Genomic DNA, 20,368 nt, shown 5'->3' on the forward strand with positions numbered 1-20,368 from the left:
TACACATTTATACAATATAATATTAAAATTCTAATGAAATTCTCTTATTTCTATTTAATTCTTCTTTTCTCTTTCTAATTCTAATTTTATTCTTTTAATTCTAATTCTAATTCAGTTCTTTTATTTCTTTAGTAATTTCACGAAAAGTTCAATTTAATAGATCAATATTTTTGATTTCTTTTAACCTTCTCGCATTTTTAACCAGTTAGCTCTTATTTTACTGACGTCGATTTATTCACTTAACTTATCCAATTAGCTCGTCATAGCACAAAATGTTGCTGTTTCTTCGTGACGAGTATACTCGTCAAAAACAATTAACTGGTTAATATTAATAATGAAAATATTTATTCGATCAACGGGAGAAAGTCAATAAAAAAAAGTATTTTGGTTAAATAGCGTCTACTCATTTTTCCCACGAATGCATCAAAATTAATTACTGATTTAATTGCAAGCATGAAAGCACGTGAACGTATTCGACGATCGACCATTCAGATACCTTGAAAACCGACTCGGACACAGTAGCCATTTCATCCCGCAAAATATCGAGCCCGCTCGGGTCTCGCCGGCCAGACGAGAAGACAATGAAACAGTCGTTACCTTGAAGCCTAATCTTGCCCTCAGCTTTCCCGAGCAGATTGTCCGCCGTGCAGGTGTAGCCACCGAAGTCCTCGATGCTGAGCCGCTTGATGGTCAGCTTTAATTGATACGCGTAATCGTTCAACGGCACCTCCGACAGATCGTGTTTCTCGTCCGACAATAACTTTACACCTGAAACATCGCGTGGGTACTGGTATTAGCAAGGGATTCTCCAGGGTCGATCTGCGAAAGACGGTCGCACGGCGATGATACGGGGGTGTTGTGGGGGTGGTGCGTGGGCCGGTGTCTGTGACACAGCGATTACACCGGAAATCGTACGCCGACGTTGAGAAACAGCAGTCTCTAGCACTCGATATCGTGCCTCGATCCTTACTATCGGCTAAGAACACTTGCTGCTTCACTTGACACACCGATTGTTTCGTTACACCAGGTACAATCAAACAATCAAACAATACGAATGATCCTCTTCTCAAAGTTACGTTCGTATGGAAAACAAACGAGCTCGGCGGTGTTCATTACTTAAATTGTTTAAGTTGACTGTAAGAAGCACAACTTAAATGAAAACGTTTCTTTTCTTTTAATTATTATAATAAGTTGAAAATAATGAAACAATATCCTCAAAATTCTTCTAATTCTATTTAGAAAAATTCTCAAATTCTATTCTTCTGTTTCTTATTTGACTTATTTTTGTTATAAATGCATAAAATCCGCGATCTACTTACAACCATACAGGGTATCCCAAAATTATTGCACAAGCGAGAAATGAGGGGTTCCTGAGAATATTCGAAGTAACTTTTTCCTTTACAAAAATTTTCTCCGAGGCATCGTTCACGAGTTATTAACGAAGAACGCTGACCAATGAGAGGCGTGCTCGGCCAGCGCGAAGCGAACGAAGCTCAGTTCCACTCATTGGCTCGGCTGGCTCGCGCCTGCCGATCTCGCCTCTCATTGGTCACTGTTTTTCGTCGATAATTCGTAAACGAAGCCGCGGATTGCATTTTCGCTGAGGAAAAAGTTACTTCAAATGACCTCAGGAATCATCTCTTTCCGAGTGTTAACATAATTATGGGAAACCCTGTGTTAGTAAGTTGTTCCTGGTAGATGATTATCTCTAGCAGTCACAATTTAATTAATATAATAATTTCTATATTTGAATTAATAAGAACTCTTCATTTCTCGCTTGTACAATAATTTTGGGACACCCGACTTGAAAATCCACCGTGTGTGAAACTGTAATGTGAAATTTTCTACGAATGTAATCGATGAACACCGTTCAAATAAATAGCCAGATCCGAGACGAAACGAACGCTACGACTTCCGGTGGCCGCTGTAGTGGCCCTCGATCCTTACCGTTGTCCCTGTACCAAGTGTTCAAAGCTTTCGGCGAGGACTCGACGTAGCAGTGAAGAACGACGTCGCTGTTAGCAGGTGCCGCAACTAATTGGTTCGAGACTTTAATCAGCGGTTTGACTGCAGGCCGAGAGAAAACTATATGATTAATCATGTAAGTTGCATTCGCCGGTTGCCGCGGCCGGTGGGGTTCACTTACAACGAACATTGACGTAATAGCGTTTGCTGACCGTCGGCGGCACCCTGTTCGACGCGATGCAAAGGTACGAGCCCATTTCCTGCCGTAGAATGCCCGTCAGGTGAAGCTGCTCGCCCTCGTACGTTTTCACTGCGTGAAATACGCGTTTCGTTAAGTTACTTCTGTTTTACGCCTTACGGAAATTCTATGGTTTCCCTATGACCGCCTTTGTGCGCCTCTGAAACTGAACGGTCCTCTCGACCGTATTCCGTGGGGGATCGGCGCGATCCTTAGGCGTTGCCGTGAGTCAAAGATAAAATTTAAAATGGCGTAACGTGGTAAGAGGGTAATCCTGGTTTAAACAGTTCTGCCATTCTTGTTTCACGCTTTGACCCTTTTCACTGTCCAGGAAATTTCGACAGTTTTATTTTCAGAATTAAATCAGACCACACCGAAGAGTGTAGAAGCTCTTGTAGAAGCTACGGCGATAAGTGCTCGCAAATTATTCACATAATAGATGTAGATGTTTGGTTCATTAACGATAATGGACGGTGTAGTTGAACAAAGTCGCCGTAAATAAAGAAAATGTTAATGAACACTTGCCGACGAAAGCTAAGAAACATGCTACAAAAATATGCTCAACAAAAATATTAATTTTACTTCTTTTTATAATTTCGTTGCTTATTTTTATTTCATTTTCGTATCCTTTTATCTTCATTAGTTTTCTTATTTGTCGTAGGGCGCTAAATGCGTTGTATGCTTCACTATAATATGTACTTTTAATTTATTAAGACGTATATTTATTAAACAACAAATTTTACCGAAACATTGGCATTGTTCTTTTACGAGCTACGGGATGAGAAAATTGAAACATTGCGACTTTTTTGGTAGACCTGCTGTATTTAACAGTAGATGGAGAGTAATTGCCCTAATCGAACGATCTAAACGCCGGAAAATGAGCGACATTTCTGATTATCCGTAAATGTCTATCATTTGATTTCTTCTTCAATTTCGCATTCAATTTAATATTCATTTCTGTGAGCTCTGCAAAGATGCGTTCTAAAACTAGCTAACCGCATCGAAGAAGTTGCAACTTGGACAAAATGGACGTGAACCTGGACGCGTCGCGATTGTTCACGATAATGCGCTTATGAAAGACGGCCGAGAACTAACGAGAACGTATTATCAGTCGAGCAGTCAAGAATATATATTGCGACAGTCGGGGGTAGTATTTTACCGTAAAGTGTGTGTTGCATAATTGTTAAACGCAACGATAGCACGAGCGGTAATAAAAGTACTTCCGACCGAGAATAACGGCAAAGATAGCTGTTTAAGAGGCGAACTATAGTTGCAGCCCCGTTGACGAAGTTCGGGAAACTGCAACAGGTTCTGTTTCATTTCAAATCTGATCGAACGAGAAAACAAAAGACGAGATCAATGGCTCGCTCGTCCCAAGAGCGTACCAAGTCCTCTTATCTCGATTTTTCTTGAATTCTTTTTGAAGCTGTTTGATTCTGTCTGCGCAACATTTTTCTACAATCTGAAGCGTGCAATGTATTTGCGCGAGAGTCTTCGATCACGGATATCGTTTATCTTCTTTGGTATCTAATTACATCGGAATGAGATAACAAATTGATGAATAAATTGATGAAGCGTTGCACGATGCATTTTGACACCTTTCATTAGAGAGCAACGTTCGTACATTCTGTTCGAAACGATGCGTTTAAACCGATTCTTAATCCTGGAACTCATAAAGCGGGAGCTCGTTAAACCCGCAAGTTTGATAATGATAAATTATATCGATTCGCTGTGTCCACAGCTTCGTCCATAAAACGAAGAGAATGTGACACTAATTTCATTTTTATTGCAATGTATTGAACAAGCTAAACGATACTAGGATTTTTAGAACACGAAAGAGTCAATGGTATTTCCTACGATAAAATTTAACTTTCTAGTTACGATTTCGTTAATTAATTGACTTGGATATCGTCAGAATTTCTGAAGTTGATAGTTGCCGTTAAATGCGAAATTTCAACGTTTAAATAATAATAGATAATTATCTGCAAAATGGAAATCGGTTTCACGTATTATTAATGTATTATTATTTAGTTTATTTAGTTTATCATTGTTGTGCGTTATTATTTAATGTATTATTATTAAGTATTATTATTTGATGTATTATTGTGTATTATTATTTAATGTAGTATTATTTTGCATTGTTATTTAATATAGAATAATTACGTATTTTTATTATGTATTATTATAATGTTTTATTGTAATGTATTATCATTTTATAAGTTCAACGAGCTCCTTTAGGAAATCCAAGGATAGTAACTCTAACAAAATAAGTAATCCATCGAGAATTTCATTCGTGGCAAACGCGACCACGATCAAAAAAGATTCGCAGTGCCGCAGAGAGACCACTTGACTGGCAAAGGATCGAACCAGAAAAGACCAGTCTCGATTCGAGTTCGATCGTCGGCCGTCTCTCGGTTCGCCGTCGATTCCGTCGGAATTATCCGGTCGTCAGCCGTCGAAAAGTTTTCGAAACGATTTACCCGATCGTATGGTACCGGTTTAAATGTATTCCTGTTTTAATATTCAGATCTTGATTACGCTCTCGGCGAGGGCAAATGCGGCCCGGTGAAATGACGTGGATGGATCTGCTCATTAAAGGATCCGAAACAACCGACGAGTGAGAGAGACAGAGAGAGAAAGAGAGAGAGAGAGAGAGAGAGAGAAAGAGAGAGAGAGAGAGAGTAGGATACGTTCACGTTCACTGAGAAGATCGGCGGATCGTTGGCGCGATATAGATACCGAGTGGTACACACTTTCGCGATGCAGTGTACACAGCGAATATTGCAATCGGGTATGCGAATCGATGGGGCCGGCGAAGAGGAAATATATGTAAAGTCAACATCCATCACTCACCGTTAGAAAGGCTAATCGGGTGGCTGATTTTCCAGCGGAACGCGGTGGACCCAACAGGGTCACGATCCTTTTTTTCCTCTCTCCTTTTTTCTCTCCTTCTCCCTCTCCCTCTTCCTCTCTCTCTCACACTCTCTCTCCCTCTCTCTCTCTTTCTCTCTCTCTCTCTTTCTCCCTCTCTCCCTCGGTCTCTCCTTCCTCGCTTTTCTCTCGACGCGTCGCTTTTACCGAAACCCCGGCGTATCCTTAACTCGCGAATCCATCATACTTGTTTGGATTTGGTTGGCACCGTATAAATGACCGATCAGCGGTCCCGTGTTCGTCCTGTACTGATTCCGATGCATGTACGTACATCGAGTCCCGATTTCCCGCGGATTCGGCGTCAGTTTTTCCCGCGATTCTCGTCCGGCATTCGGAGAGACAGCCAATTCGTGACTTTTCGGCGAAACCGATCGATGTCGCATTTCACGGATAAAAATCGAGAAGGTCGTCGACTTCGGCGTCTTAAAGTCTCGCTGAGTTGTAGAAGAACGTGTGAGGAAACTCTCGTCGGACGAAGACTGCGGGTCTTTTCTATTTTTTTCGTTGTTCAGGTTGAACTTCGAGTGGAGACAGAGAGAGAAATTGTACGTGGCCGGAAAGGTGGCGTTACGGGGATCGACTTTAACGGGTATACGTTTCTAGTCGACTTCTAAATCTGCAGGAAATTTTCTATTTTTCCCGCGCTCGTGATATTCTGTTTTATGTCGAAATGGGGTAACATGGCGATGCAATATTTCGGAGCGTGGAGTTCATAGTATTTGCAAAGTGGATACGAGGGTGGTTTATGTTTGAGGATTACGGGGGATTGGAAGAATTCAAAACTGGCTTCGTGGAAAACACGATTTCTAGTTTCCTAGGGGGAGCATATTCAAAGTGAACCGATTAATTAATGGGCCCGATCTGTAATTCATCCGGTTTTGGTTTTTTTTTTCTTCGCGCGATTCTACGTTTGCGGGATAATTGGCTTTGAAAGTCTGCCAAGCACCCGTGCAATTGAAGCACGACTTGACTAATGCGTCTGCTGCTTCTACGTCTTCATCATCCGCCTGTGTGTCAACACTGGAACCGGTAGCGTCGATAGGAATGATTACGATCAGTATCGACACTGTTAAATCGCGTGGAAAACTTTCCGCATGAAAATAGAAGAATGTTATTCTGAAAGACATTTAAAAGTTCAGAGCACAGTAAATTCTCCCTAATTGTCCCTCGGCTTCTAAACGAAAACAGACAATTTGAGAGAATTTACTGTATCCAAGAATTGTTACACGTAATAGTTGAAGCGTTGAAAAATTCAAACGTGAATTAAAAAACTCGGTGATTCAAATAATCATGAATTTAAAGATTCAAACATTCGAACGTCCAACAGTTTCAATGATTAAAGAATAAAAAGTTCAAGAATTCAAAAATGATCAAAAATTAAACAATTTGCAAATTCTATCCGATTTTTAAACAGTTCAAGTGTTCGATATTTCAGAAATTCAATTATTTGGAATATCTTGGAAACTCGAAAACTCGGTGAGCCAGAACATTAAGCATTCAAAGGCTCACAGACAAAGACCAGGTCAAGTTTGAACAAATCAAGGATAAAGAAAATCAATGAACCACAAAACCATATCGTTGTTAGACTGCAGATTTTACGCGTATATAACGAGAGAATGAGAATTTAAACGCGACGCAACAATCACTATAATTTTGACAGTACAACAGTGCTCTGAAATTCTCTCTCTTCTGACATACTTACTGAAAGGTGAAACAATTCTTCGCGAACCTCCCATCATCCCTTGCAACCACTACAGAAAATCTTAGCGTAAAAATCCACAGTCTAACCACAGCAGAACCTCGATTATCCGAACCAGTAAGAGACACACGAGCGTTCAGATAATAGTTCGAAACAATTGGTCGATTAAAGCAAAAAAATCAAGTTTCTAAGTATTACGAGTATTACTAAGTATTACTAAGTTCTACGACCAACAGCGTTGCACGTAGATCAACTTGGCTCGCTCTTCGTGTCTAGAACCCGTTTGACCATTGAATCATTCGAAGATTGTAGATTCTTGTAATCGAAGCTCCACTGTATCGTATCCGACGATTGTCCGATCTGCTCCGCGATTTGTGTCACGATTCGACCGTGACTCCCTTGCCGAATGAATCGACGAAGGGGATTCGAACGATAGTACCTCGTTGAAGACCTTGCGCGGTCCGCAAGGTAATATTTCTGCCATCTTCGCGGCGCCAGGTGACCACAGGTTCCGGCGTGCCGGTGGCTCGGCACCGTAATCGCAGATCGCTGTTCTCCTCGGCCGTTAGGAGATCGGTCGAGTCGTCCAAATCCATGATATCGGGCGGTATCACTACCTTCATGTGACCCGTCTGTGGAAAAGATCGTTACCAACCGCCATATAGTACCATTTGTCCGGCGGCGTAAAAGATCTGGCCTCGAACACCGCGCGCCGGACCACCGTGTATTCCCTGGGACATTTAAATCAAGCTTAACCCTAGGATTCGAAACTCAACGAATGCGACTGCTCAGCGCGGAGACTTCCCTTTAATCTAGGTTTACCGCGGCGAAAAAATATGGACTGCCGCGCGCAATTGCAACTACACAACCGTGCTCCTCCATTTTATTTCCGTTCTCGTCCGTTCTTTCGTTTTCTTTTTTTCTCCCGGGCGAAACCTTCCGCCGAAATTTTTTGTAACATTCAATTAAGCGATGCTGTCCCGGATACTTTCGCCGGTGATATTTCCGTCGCCTCCGCGGCATTGTTGCGACCGAAACGTTGCGGCGTGACGGAACACGCGTGATTTAAATCGTTCAAAGCGTTTCGATCGCGCGCCGCGCTATGGTTCATTTTGTTTTTTGCCGATCTCTTTCGAACGTCAGCGAACCTTTTTCTAATGTATACGCGATCGTGTTTGTTGCGCGTTGTTGAAGTATATTTTTCTAATTGATTGGATACTATTAATCATTCGAAACACAGGGGCAGGTTCATTTTATGTAATATTGACTGTTGCGCGTTGTATCTCGATTTTGGGGATCTTTTTCAAACGTTATTGACCATTCCTGCGAAATATTTTTACAATTACTTTATAGCATACATTTTGAAGTACATTTGTCTAGAGCTTCATTGAGAAATATTAATAATTGCAAACACGTGAGTTGCTGAACGTTTTACCCCATTTTTAGGGACCTTTTTCATACATTATTGAACTTTTTACGAAATGTTTTTATAATTACTTTAAAATATATATCTTGAAGTATATTTCCGAAAAGTACCATTAAAAAATATTAATAATTGCAAGCATGACAGCCGATCAATCGAACGAAGTTCCATCAAATAAATGTACATTTTACATACATCGATCATTGAACCTTGCACCCCATTTTTAAAGTACATTTCCCTAAAGTTTCATCGAGAAATATTAACACTTTAATGACCGCACTTCTATTCAATCAATCGTCGCAGGGATTGGCAATATTTTTGAAGAATTAATTTAACACTTCCACGACCGCGCTAGAAACCTCAAAAATTTTCAGAAAATTAAAATATTTCATTCGATTAAACAAAAATTATGAAGCAAACTTATAATGGCATCGATTACTTCTTCAGCATTCGTACCACTTGCAAATCGTAATAAAATTAAGCAATCATTTTTAATTCTTCATTAATTATCAATTCAGTCGTCAATTGACTGAATTTAAAACGGGAAGATCTCCCCGTTCGGTTGGCTAAGTGTTAAGAAAACTTGATGTAAATTCACGAAATAATTCAACATGCGTGAACATACACATCAAACAAAAACAACAATACAACAAATTTAATATTTTCCCTTTGTCTGATAATTATCGAAACAATCATCACTACATTATTATTAAAGCATCAAGCACACGTCGCGTGAGCGGTCATTAAAATGTTAATTTTAGTTTCTTCGAAAGGGCGCGGCGAAAAAGCAGATTCGTGACTAGAAACTCGTAAATCAAAAATAAAGCCGGTCCCCTGAGACGTGTAAATCCAGCGTGGAGGTTTTTTCGACGCAATTGGTCAGACATATTCAAACAGCCAATGGAATAAAAAAAGAAGAAAAATCTGCGCTGGCTACGACCCGCAAAGGATTAACAAATGTTTGCGTCGTGAAGCGAGTCACGGTTCGCGGGTCAATCGAAGCTCGCTTAAAAGTTCGCGGAGTCCCGCGGAGCAGGAAGTTCGCGGCATCTATGGATTCCACGCGTTTCATTGAAAGTTTCCGTTCGCGAGCATCGGCGTTTAATTACTTTCGCCCACTCGATGCGCCGCGTCGCAGTGAACGTCTTTCCGGCAGAAAGCATCGGTCCGGGCGTCGTCGATAAACAGTTTTAAAAGCCCCGGGAGGTGGAAGCGTTCATCGATGACAATACCAGGGGGGAAAAAAAAGGGAGAAAGAAAAAATAACAATCGAGCGCGGAGACAGAGAAGGGAAAACGATTCGCGGACGACCCTATTGTCACGAACAGGGACAGAATTTTGCAGTTATCTGACACGCATTATACTAACCTGACTCCTCATGGGCTCCGTATTAACTTGACACATGTACGTGCCAGAGTCGTTCGGTTGGACGTTGGTCACGTGCAGTTTCCACGTGTTATGTCCGTTGTGAGTGACAGACAGCCGTGGGTTGTGTGTGACCATGTGCGTATGAATGGCCAGGATAGCTCTGGAGTCCGACTTTATCCAGGCAACCTGTATAATAGAATCGGTAGGGTGGACACACGGCTGGGTTCCGCCGTTTCAGCAGCTGATTATAAACCGCGGCTCTCTCGCGCCCGCATTACTTACACGGACGCCGATAATAACGGATTTAGAATTCGGTTATTCGGGTATTAGTTATGTGGGGTGAGTCGCCTACCCCTCGCCTGTCCGCGACACGTTTCCTCCCCGCGTAATAGGTAATGGAGTACGGTGAAGTCTGGCGTAACTTGCTATCAGAAACCTGGATGATACGCTCGCCAATCGCAGCGAACGGCTCGTGTACAATACCGAACAAAACTGAAACAATGGAACGATTTTTAGCACGTTCATCCCTTCGGTCCGGAACGCTCTCGTAAGTAGGCTTTATGATTAATCGATTAGCCGTGTCGTGACGAGTATACTCGTCGTGCGTAAAAAGTAGGCTATATAATTGTAGTTTTAGCGAAAACAAAATTTTGAAGAACAAAACCCAAATTTCAAGATGTTTAGAATATTTTTAGGCCGATTCTACACGAAGGTGTTTACATTGTTATTAAAATAAGATTGGAAAAGCCACTGAAAAAGACTGTACAAATTCGATAGGTCAAGCACAAGTAGCTGCCATTTTGACAATTTTCACAAAAATAAAAACGTTTGATCGTCAATCCCCGGAGAATATATTCTAGTACGAAGCATTTTTTGAATTTTTGTTCAAGGTAATCCCGTTGAATCGTGCACACCGTTAGATCATTTAAAAAAAAAAACTCGTTTAGAGCGATACCATTAAAAACTGAAATATATAACATTTGAAACAAGTTTTTCTTAAACATTTCGTTGCTTTTCAGCGAGATGAGAAAGTCCTGTTTCAAACAATAGATCGCATAACTTCAAATGTATTAGACTAGAAACGCCGAAAGTACGTCCTTTGAAAAATAGCTCTATGGGGTGGCTCTCCGTTTTTGTTAACGAACCAATTAAATTTAACCAATTCAATTAAAAATTTTTTTTTAATTCCCGACGAGTGTCGACGCGAACGCATAATTAAAATCATCATGAATGCAAATAGGTTCTACTTGAGATTATATCGCCGCAGGAACGTGAAAAATGCGACCCCTATATTTCAAAGGGGATGAAACAAATGGCACCATTAAAATTTTATTTGTAGCAAATATATATAGCGAATTTATCTTTGGTACAAGGAGCTCCAGATGGCTCCTCGAGTCATTACTTCGGAAAATAAAATCGGAAATGCGTCGAAAATGTGCCAGTATGAATTACAATGATTTGCTTTCTACGACCTATAACCGTTGGCGTAACTGGCTAAATTATTTGCATCGTGAATGCCCTCGACTCTTATCAAACTCTCATTCCTCCAACTTAGTTCAATCCTTGAACAGAGAGCTAAAGGAATCGTTGTGACTGAATAATAAACAATTACATCAGTAAGTTACTTTCTGCGAAACGAAACCATGTCAAAAGTTAATACTAGGTTAATGTAACAATGACGTGGTTAATTTGACGTACAGACCATAATTAATTTTGAAAATATACATTTTTACAGCATTGTTTTTACACCGAATCGAATTATGTAGAAATCGATTTTCCAACTTCAATTTTTTGTATCGGAAAAAGTTATATTATTGTCAATAAATCCATACACTAAAAATCCAATGCTATTATATTATATTATATATGTTTATACACTATTATATTATACATATTACCAATAATATCCATACACTATTTTCTTCAACCGCCATGTACACAAACCATAGTAAAAATCTCAACTCGGAAACTTCGCTTTTGTTCATTTTAATTTCAACGTTAATCGACTGCACCGTAACTGTGAACTTTACCACAGAAAAATATGGCAAATTGGCGCAACGGGCGGACGAGGGCTCGAAAAACATCTGTCAAATAGAATAATTTCATTCTTCCGATCAGGAAGCACCAGATGCTGGCGGAAACGTCTGCTCGGTAAACAGAATGAAAAATCCACGGGAGACAATCCGGCAGCAAATAGTCTATTTTTTCGGCTAACAGAAATATTTGCGTTTGCGAACGCTTTCAGAAGATATTCCGGTAGAACGTTAAGTACAATATCTGCCGAGCCTAAGCATCGAACGGCCCACATTCGTCCGCGCGGTGCTGAGTGGCGAGATGAACCTGAATTATCTACGTACACATGTGCGAATTGTACGACGAGTGACATACGAGCGTGATGCGTTTCGCCGCGTAAAATTCCCTCCGCGACTTCGCTTTATCCTTCTGTATTCATGAGTTCCAGCGCAAACAACTCCGTTAAAGCGTGTAACGTAAACGTTACACCGCGTAACAAGGGTAAGAAGGCAAACCCGAAACGAAGGAGCCCGGCGTTACAGCATATTTTAATCCCGCATGCTTTACTTTCCGTCGCTTCCTGCTGAAAAAACAACGTCCCGCCTTCGCTGCCGGAATCTGGAACGAGAATTTCCCCGTGTCCTCGTGCGTTATGCTACGTTTCGTATTCAATCGTGCCGTCTCCTCGAAACTGGAGCCCTGAGCCTTATTCATCCTCCGATTATCATTTTTTTTCATGACGTAATTCTAGTAAAGTAATGACTTAATCTTGCAAAATTTTTAACTTGTCTGCGAACGTGTAAGTAAATGCTAAAACATTTATATAGCATATAATATATGATATATTATATAATAATAATAATAATAATAATAATATTAATAATAATAATATTATTATTATTAATAATAATAATATTAATAATAATAGTATTAATAATATATAATATGCAATGTATGTTTTATTATACTTTGAAAATAATAAATAATATTTTAATTATTAAGATTTTATTTTAGATTGCCCGCAACTCCACAATGTTGCTCATGCCGAAAAATAGAAGGGTTAAAATCAAGACAATTCATAAACGATGGGGATTAAATGTATTTCCGAAAATAATAACTAGACTAATAGATACAGTACAAAACGGTAAATGCAAACGATGACTGTAATAACGCTGTTAGATTATTTTAAAACCGTAGAATATGTTCAAACTGCAAATAAACATTTATCTAGTTCCTGTTTGTTGCAATTAAACTAGAGCATTTTTGTTTCGTGAATAAGGTATGTTTGTCAAATGTCGCTGATATGGTTTGCAGATAATTATACCTATTTGTTTATCATTCTGGAATATTATGTCATTACAGAACAACGTAAATAAACGATATCGACAAAATTGGTATAGGGAAACTGTATATGTATAACGTTTCAAAGCAAGAAGCATCACGAGACTAATAAAATTGACGTGGACAATAGTTCGGACATGGCAGTGGTTTATGCCAATATGGATGCTGGAACGCAATCAAGTGACTCATTGAATGAAACAGCCAATGAATGCTAATAACACTAGACTGCGGATTTTATGCATTTAAGGCAACATTGAATGGTTATAATTTAGAATAGTATATAAAGGGTGAAGGCGTTTCACAAAGCCAATCTATTATCTTTAATCTATCAAAATTATTAAAGGAATAAAGAACTCGCTGTTTAACTTTCATTTCTTGCGGATAATTTTTGTTTCGCATAAAAATGCTTCCAGTTAAAAGCACTGGTGAATTTTCGACTCATTAAAATTATACAGAGATCATTTTCATTTTGCACAGAAATTCGTAATTTTTGGTACTTTCGCGGTGCGTTACAAGACAAACGATTGCGAGCCGGAGATTTCTTTAGCGTTCTTTGACAATTCGGCTTTTGCGTTCTAACATAAAACGCAGTTCGCACACAGTGTGACCAATTTAAGTAAACCCCGGTGCATTTCAAAGCCGGCGACGATACCGAAAAATGTTTCAGATAGAAGTTGAATGGCTTTTGTCGGCGGTATGTTTGAAAGCCAAATTCCCGAATAGTCCTTTTGGAAAAACTGTCCGAATATATTCCTTTACACTACAATTAATCTTCCATCGGTCGCGTCAATCCTCGTGACACGGCCGAATTACGCCTTTAACTGTGTCCTCCCTTGTTTTTACGCGACTTTCAATCCCTCTGCGTAATCGTTCCGTGAATCGGAAAGTTCTTTATTCCGAGGCTAAATAGTCGAAGTGCACAGACCTCTGTGGACACAGAAATGTGCACGGGTTTGCTTCCACTGGCCATCAAGACAAATTCTTTCGTTGTTATCGTCTCTCGATGAGAAACATTTGCAGGCGGTCGCTTCTCTATAAAAAGAAAATTCTCGCCTATATTCGCACGATCCTATTTTATTTCTATTCTCGTTTCCGTTTCTATTTCATTCATTATTGAGATGTAATCACAGCATATTGAAGAAGCATGGTTTTCAGGAAAATGCATTCAAAGTTCTGCAGAACAATTACGCAAAACAAACATTTTCGATTTTTCCAGAATCGTCCACCTTTTTCTCCTGCTAATAATTTCCATTACCCGAAAGTGACAACAGCACTTCTTCTATCTTTCTGAAGCTTTTGCTTCTGTGCTTTGTCTCCTCAAAGTTTGCAATCTGCGTATTATAACATCGCTGTTGCTCCTTCGTTTCACAAGATTCACGTGTAATATTCTAGAGGTAGAATATTTCACGGTACTGCGTTATCAAAAAGTTCGAGTTCCAGGGAAACGATTGTACCGTTAATTTCAAGATTACTTCGCTAAATGGACAAATGAAGCATTAGAGCATAAACGAGCGGAAGCGACAGCGAGAAAATAAAGGGAAACTAATTCCCGGGGCTGATATCGTTATTGCCGAGGCTCTCATTAGCAGCACCTTTTGAGAACTGTGCACCCCAAAAGGCTTCCAGACATTCGCCGGCAAAAGGATTTCACCCAAATAACTGTTGCCCCGATGAAACGTGTAACACGATTGCCGGGCTGGAAACGATAAACAGAAGAATAGCGATGCGTGGGAGGATACCGAAACAGAGCCGCCTCCGGAATAATCTAGTACGCCCGATACGACTTTGGGAAACGAAAAAGGTACGGGATACTCCGTCTCGTAATCGCTCGAGGGTTAACAAACGCTCGAACACCTGTTAAGAGAAAATACCGCGTCGCTTGTAACGATTGCAATAAGTCGCAAACACGAGCGAAAGAAAGCCGAGCAATCGTTTGCGAGCAATTGAGGACCTCGCTGCTGAAGCTGGTGAGACATTTGGAAAATATATAGCAGAATTCTTGCGTCGGACAATGAACAATTGGCGAATACAATTCGCTGCATACAATCGAAGAAAAACGAAATCATGAAAGATTGTCGAACATTCGGCTGCTGCAATTTGGTGAAAAAAAAATCTTCCAAGAGGCTGCTTGTGCTCATTTTAAAGCGTCAAGTTTTGGCTTTCGAGCTCTTGAGATCTTTTTTACGGTTATAATCCAATGTTCCGATAATTTTGTGAAATAATGACCGCGTACGGCAAGCAGTTCTTCGGTAAAAGTGGATTCGCAGCGGAGATTTCAGTTACGCAAACTTTCGGGAAAGTTTTATGAACCCAAGATAAATAAAGCAATCCTTAACAGTGACGGCCGCTGTCACGTGTGCGTGATTTCGTTAGCCACCGGTTATCAGCCAGCATCACGTATACGTGACTTCCCTCTGGCAGCGGTTATCTTCCCGGCATCGTAATGTAATTTTTCGTACGACAAGAGATATAACCGAGGTTATGTCTTAAAATGTAAATGGCGACTTTCGTGCTTCTGCGGGCAGGTGTATTACAGTCGCAATAATTCTTTCCGCTAATTTTATAGCTCGTTTAACCAGGGCTGGTTGGTCCCCCATTTACGGAAAGGACTTTAATAAAGCAGTCTGATTAATGAAATCAATTTTCTAGAACTGCTATAGCTTCTTTAAAAATAAACGTAGAACAAAGAACCCGGACTCATTTTAAAGCATAAAGCCTCCACTTTTCTACCGCGTAGTTCATTTTTTCTTCAGATTTCCTTGCATAGTCCAGCGAAGAGAGAAATGAAGGAAACCGAAGACATGTTTTTTTCTCGAAAAGTGTTGCAGCTCGGAATGTCTGCAAAATCATTGAGGAAATTTTTTTCCTTATTGAATCTACCGTAGACTTGTAGATCGAAGCTTCCCCTTTACAATGACAACCCAAAACGTAATCTGCGATTTCTTTTAGTCATTTTATAAAAGAAAAATGAGTGACAAGCTACGTACAAACGTTTGAATTTTTATCATTTTTCGAGCAAAAACAAGTCTACAGTTTCTCGACCAGTATTACCTGCAAAGACAGTTTACAGGAGAGCGAATTATGTACCGCGAAAGAATAAACGTCGAGCTTCGAAACGAGTCCCGATTGATCATAATACAAATATTTTTCGCGAAGATGCAACAGCATGAAAATCGTGGACATTCTGAAAATCGCGGAACGTCCGAATCGCATTCAGCGACTGCAGATAAAAAATATTTACGAAACTGATGTTACAAATATCGTTGAATATTCGCGTTGGATATGTCTCTACCAACAACCACCGCTGCACTCCGTCTATCCCATGAAAATTCCACGAAATCCCGTGGTTGTTAAGAGGACGCGATATTCTTCGTTGCCGCGAATCTGAGAGTTCATTTCGCCACGACTCTGCGCAGAACGTAATTGTTTACTTTCGCAGGATCCGCGAGCACATGTCAATGAACACTGTTATTGGATTCCGGGAATCAAATTGCAATCCGACCGCGTTAGCTGCGATCGGTCTCGTTTGCGGGCGCATACTTGCTGCGTGCTCGATCTGTCGTATATCAAACGACGGTTCCATTGAACGGTTGAAAGGGCGTTTAATTCGCGAACAAAAGCTCTCGAATGACGCGAAACGCACGAGGGCGTCAGAGGGTGGCAGGAGGCGGCAGGGCTTGTGCAGGGTTACCGGCCGTGGCCCGATCCAATAGAATTTAAGGTGTGCATAAATAACGCTGATAGACTGCTCGCCGTGCCCGCCGACAGAATCACTCTCTACCTGTTGGCCGAACAAATTTTTTCCGCAAACAATCGACGCCCCGAGCATCGTGCTCGACAACAGCGTTTCCCAAACTTCTACGACCAACTACTTTGCAAATACGAACACCATTAGGCAACGCTTTTGGCTATTTTTCTATGGTTGATTAGCATCAATTATTACACCGAGGATCTTTAACATATTAAGCGCCGAATATCGACCCCGAAGTCATTTAATTAATGAAACCGAAAATAAATAGGAAATGCTAGCCGAACATTGAAATCCCATTTGAGGATGCTCGGAAGCTCTTAACAGACGATATTTGGCATAAGTGGAACCAAGAATTAGTGCATTCAAATTACTCATTGTTACATGAACTCAGGCAAAGCGATGAAATTGCTTGCATTGAATGGCAATGAAAGTGGACTCATTTAAAAGCTCGAGGTCTCTATCTAAAATGAACTTTGGATTTATTATCGTGTGATTTTTTTTTTACCAAGTTATGGTAGTTCGAACATCGATGAATTTTGAATACGGAAAATTGGGGAAGCCTTGAAATATTGTTTTTGAAGTCGTAGCGCGTGGAACATGGTTTGGGAAGCACTGCCATAGAACAGCGTCGAAAGGTCGGGTCCAATGGCCGGCCTGTGACTGACAAGGAGAGCCTCGAAAATTCCCCGATTTCAATGAAGCCTCGATCGAGCAAAGAAATAATTCTTCACACGATTATACACCGCGGGAAATTTATTACGCTTTTTCCTGATTCGATCGGCGCACGAGTTGGAGGCAAACTTGATCATAATTACTCGGTGTTCTGTTATTTACTACGCGTCGACGGGGAGAAATGATCATTGTCCGTTGATAAACGTTCGTTCGAAGCGTCGAATAGCATGGCAGAATTTTTTGTTAATATATTCGGCAGGATTTACGGGGGCCATCGAGACATCGCCGGGTATTTGAACCGTTCGGAGAAATTGGAAAGGAATTCGTTGTTGACGCGAATCCTGCAACAAAGTCGTTAACGCGAGTACAGTACAACGATAGTTAAGAATTTAATAAATATATTCCAGATGAAAAATGCTTTCGTTAACGACAAATCAAGCGCGACATTAAAATTCGTCGTATAAAGAATGACAGTGTTAACGCATTCGCTGTTTTACGAAGTTTCGAGCGAGAAAGTTTTGATACCGACTCAACGAAGAATTCAACTACAGCCAAAAACTTTGTTCAACAACCCTGTACCACCACCTTCATCGTTCAAAGTATAAACCGTTTAACATCCTAATATTCTGCCACGCTGTTCAAGCTTGTTTCTCAATGTTCTAAAAATACCAAACAATGGAAAGGCCGTTTAATTCGCGAACAAAAGCCCTCGAATGACGCGAAACCGAAACAACAAATAATTTCGTTGCATTCTGTACGAACCTAAATGCGATTTAAAAGTATTACAAACAAATTAGGTAACGATGCTCAAAAAATTTGCGAACAATCGCTCGAACATTCGGCTCGGAACGAACGACTAGCAGCATCAGGATCGAATCTCTCGAGAATCGGGATGTGGCTAACGGTGGTGTTCCTGCTCCTCGCAATCCGGCCGAGCCTGAAAGATTTAAAATTGCGTTTGAACAGCGAGCAGGAGACGCAAACAACGTGCGAGCGAAAGTCGCGACGAAGAAGAGGCAGTTGGGACCGGTAAAAATCAGACCCATTCACGTTGTACTCCACATTAGCGGCTCTGATTTCTATCCGTTCTTTCGGCAGCGTCTTTTCTCTCGATCCGGGCCGGATACTCCCGGGGCGTAACATTCACCGTCGTCGTCGTCGTCGTCGTCGTCCCCGTTGCCTACCACTTTTTCCACTTCTTCTTTCCCCGTCTCTGTTCTTCCACCGCCGCCCACTTCTTTTCTACTTCTTCGCGCCGCTCTCTATATACCCTGTCCATAGCGTGTTCCATTCTCGGAATCCACGAGGACGAAATCCTCTGAACACGCGCCAAGAACGTTTCATCTCGCGATAGAAGCGATTGTCGATTCGGGCGCGCAATCAAACTTGGACTTCTTCTCGAAAGTGAATTACTCGGCAGCTCTGTCCCACAAGGGGCTCTGGACAGAACTGCCGGCCGTGGAAAGCCTCACATACACGCGGCCACCGATACTGACACATGCTGACACACGTACAGACTTTATCATTATCGGCGCACACCGCTCTAGCTGCTGCTGCTGCTGCTACCAATGCTGCTACTGCTGCTCCAAGTCGCGAGATCATCGGTGTGTTACGTGATTTACCTGAGGAACGATGATCTCGTTTTGGCATTGTTTTCAGCTGATGCCCGCGTTCCCGGGAAATGTCTTAGCAATCTGGCTACTGGCTGCTCAGAAAGTCCGGGACGTTTCGAGAGCACTGATCGCGTCGTTTACAATGACAATGCTTTCATGGCAGTTTCATCGTTCACGATCCAGGGGCTTTCGAGTAGTTTTCGGAGTGCGGAGGTGCCGCGGCAATTGACTGATCGCTGACGAGATGACAGACAATCTTTCTTCGTCTTTTATCGTGCGATCGTGCCGAGAGAATTTTATTCCGTGTCGATTAACTATTTCGTGAGAATGTTCTTTGGAACGCGACATTTCGGGCTTCTTTGTTCTCTGGTTTTTCCGTGCAATGGTTCTCGGATGTGGCTACAGTGATTTGACATGATCGCACTTGGAGATATAACGTTTAAACTTCTTCGTTTTATCATGAAATAGTTTGACAAATAAATACATGAAGATTTCGTTGAATGGACGAAGAAATCATTCGTTATTGTCTTGTATTCGTGCGACGTTACCGAGAGAATTTCATTTCAAGACTGTTCAATGACGACTTTCTGCGACATGTGACTTTTTAGGATTTCTTTATTTTCTCGTTTCTCCGTGCAGTATTTTTTAATTGCGACCGCGCAGTGATTTCACATTGCCATATCTAAAAGCGTAGACGTTCGGACTTCCTCATTTTTTCAGGAAATGTTTAAGAAAATGAATGAACGAATGTCATTCAGAAATGTCACATCAGAAGCAAGGTATACCTGTACGAAGCCTGTAATTCTGGAACGCCCGGTAAGTCACGTGCGTATCTGCATTTCTCTGGTAACGACCGTCGTATACGACCGGTGTATCGCGGTAAACTCAGGTAATATTAGGCCAGAAAGTTTTTACAATGACTGCGCGCGTACGTAAAAGCTGTGAACGCGCAGACTTCACCGTTCCGCGAACATTTCGCCGGCGTTCCGCGATCCATCGTTTCGCGCGGTTTAGATATCGTATCGCTTATGAATTTCGACCGCGGCCCACGCCCTTAATCGACTCGCTAATTACACACAACGACCCGCGGATGCAATTACCTTGTAGGATTGAAGATCATTAACGACGCAGGTGAAGGAGACGTTACGACCTTGAATGACCGTATGGTTCTCCAGGAGTGCTAGAAATTCGGGCTCGAGCTCGGACTTTGGCATCGCTTGACCTGGCTCGGCATAATTAACGATCGTGTAATTAACGATCCGGCAACTTTACATCTAATTAGCTTGCGCTCCCATCGCAAAACTACACACAGGGCGCAAAGCTGAATGCGACCGTACAATCGTCTGGGTTGGCC

At 41.3% G+C, this 20,368-nt stretch overlaps 1 protein-coding gene across 1 annotated transcript in view; it reads right to left on the minus strand.

Annotated features, from left to right (window-relative positions):
- Positions 1 to 20,368, minus strand: part of LOC117229602 (lachesin) — an 89,967-nt gene that overhangs the window by 4,948 nt on the left and 64,651 nt on the right. Inside the window, exons 3-8 of the mRNA XM_033486177.2 lie at positions 20,115 to 20,236; positions 9,625 to 9,810; positions 7,273 to 7,465; positions 2,147 to 2,275; positions 1,948 to 2,067; positions 598 to 768 (exon numbers count right to left, since the gene is read on the minus strand). Coding sequence (XP_033342068.2) covers positions 598 to 768; positions 1,948 to 2,067; positions 2,147 to 2,275; positions 7,273 to 7,465; positions 9,625 to 9,810; positions 20,115 to 20,236 — 921 coding nt within the window. The remainder of the gene's footprint in view (positions 1 to 597; positions 769 to 1,947; positions 2,068 to 2,146; positions 2,276 to 7,272; positions 7,466 to 9,624; positions 9,811 to 20,114; positions 20,237 to 20,368) is intronic.

Source organism: Megalopta genalis, chromosome 3 (assembly GCF_051020955.1).
Source record: "Megalopta genalis isolate 19385.01 chromosome 3, iyMegGena1_principal, whole genome shotgun sequence".
In the NCBI taxonomy this organism is placed as follows: Eukaryota; Metazoa; Arthropoda; class Insecta; order Hymenoptera; family Halictidae; genus Megalopta; species Megalopta genalis.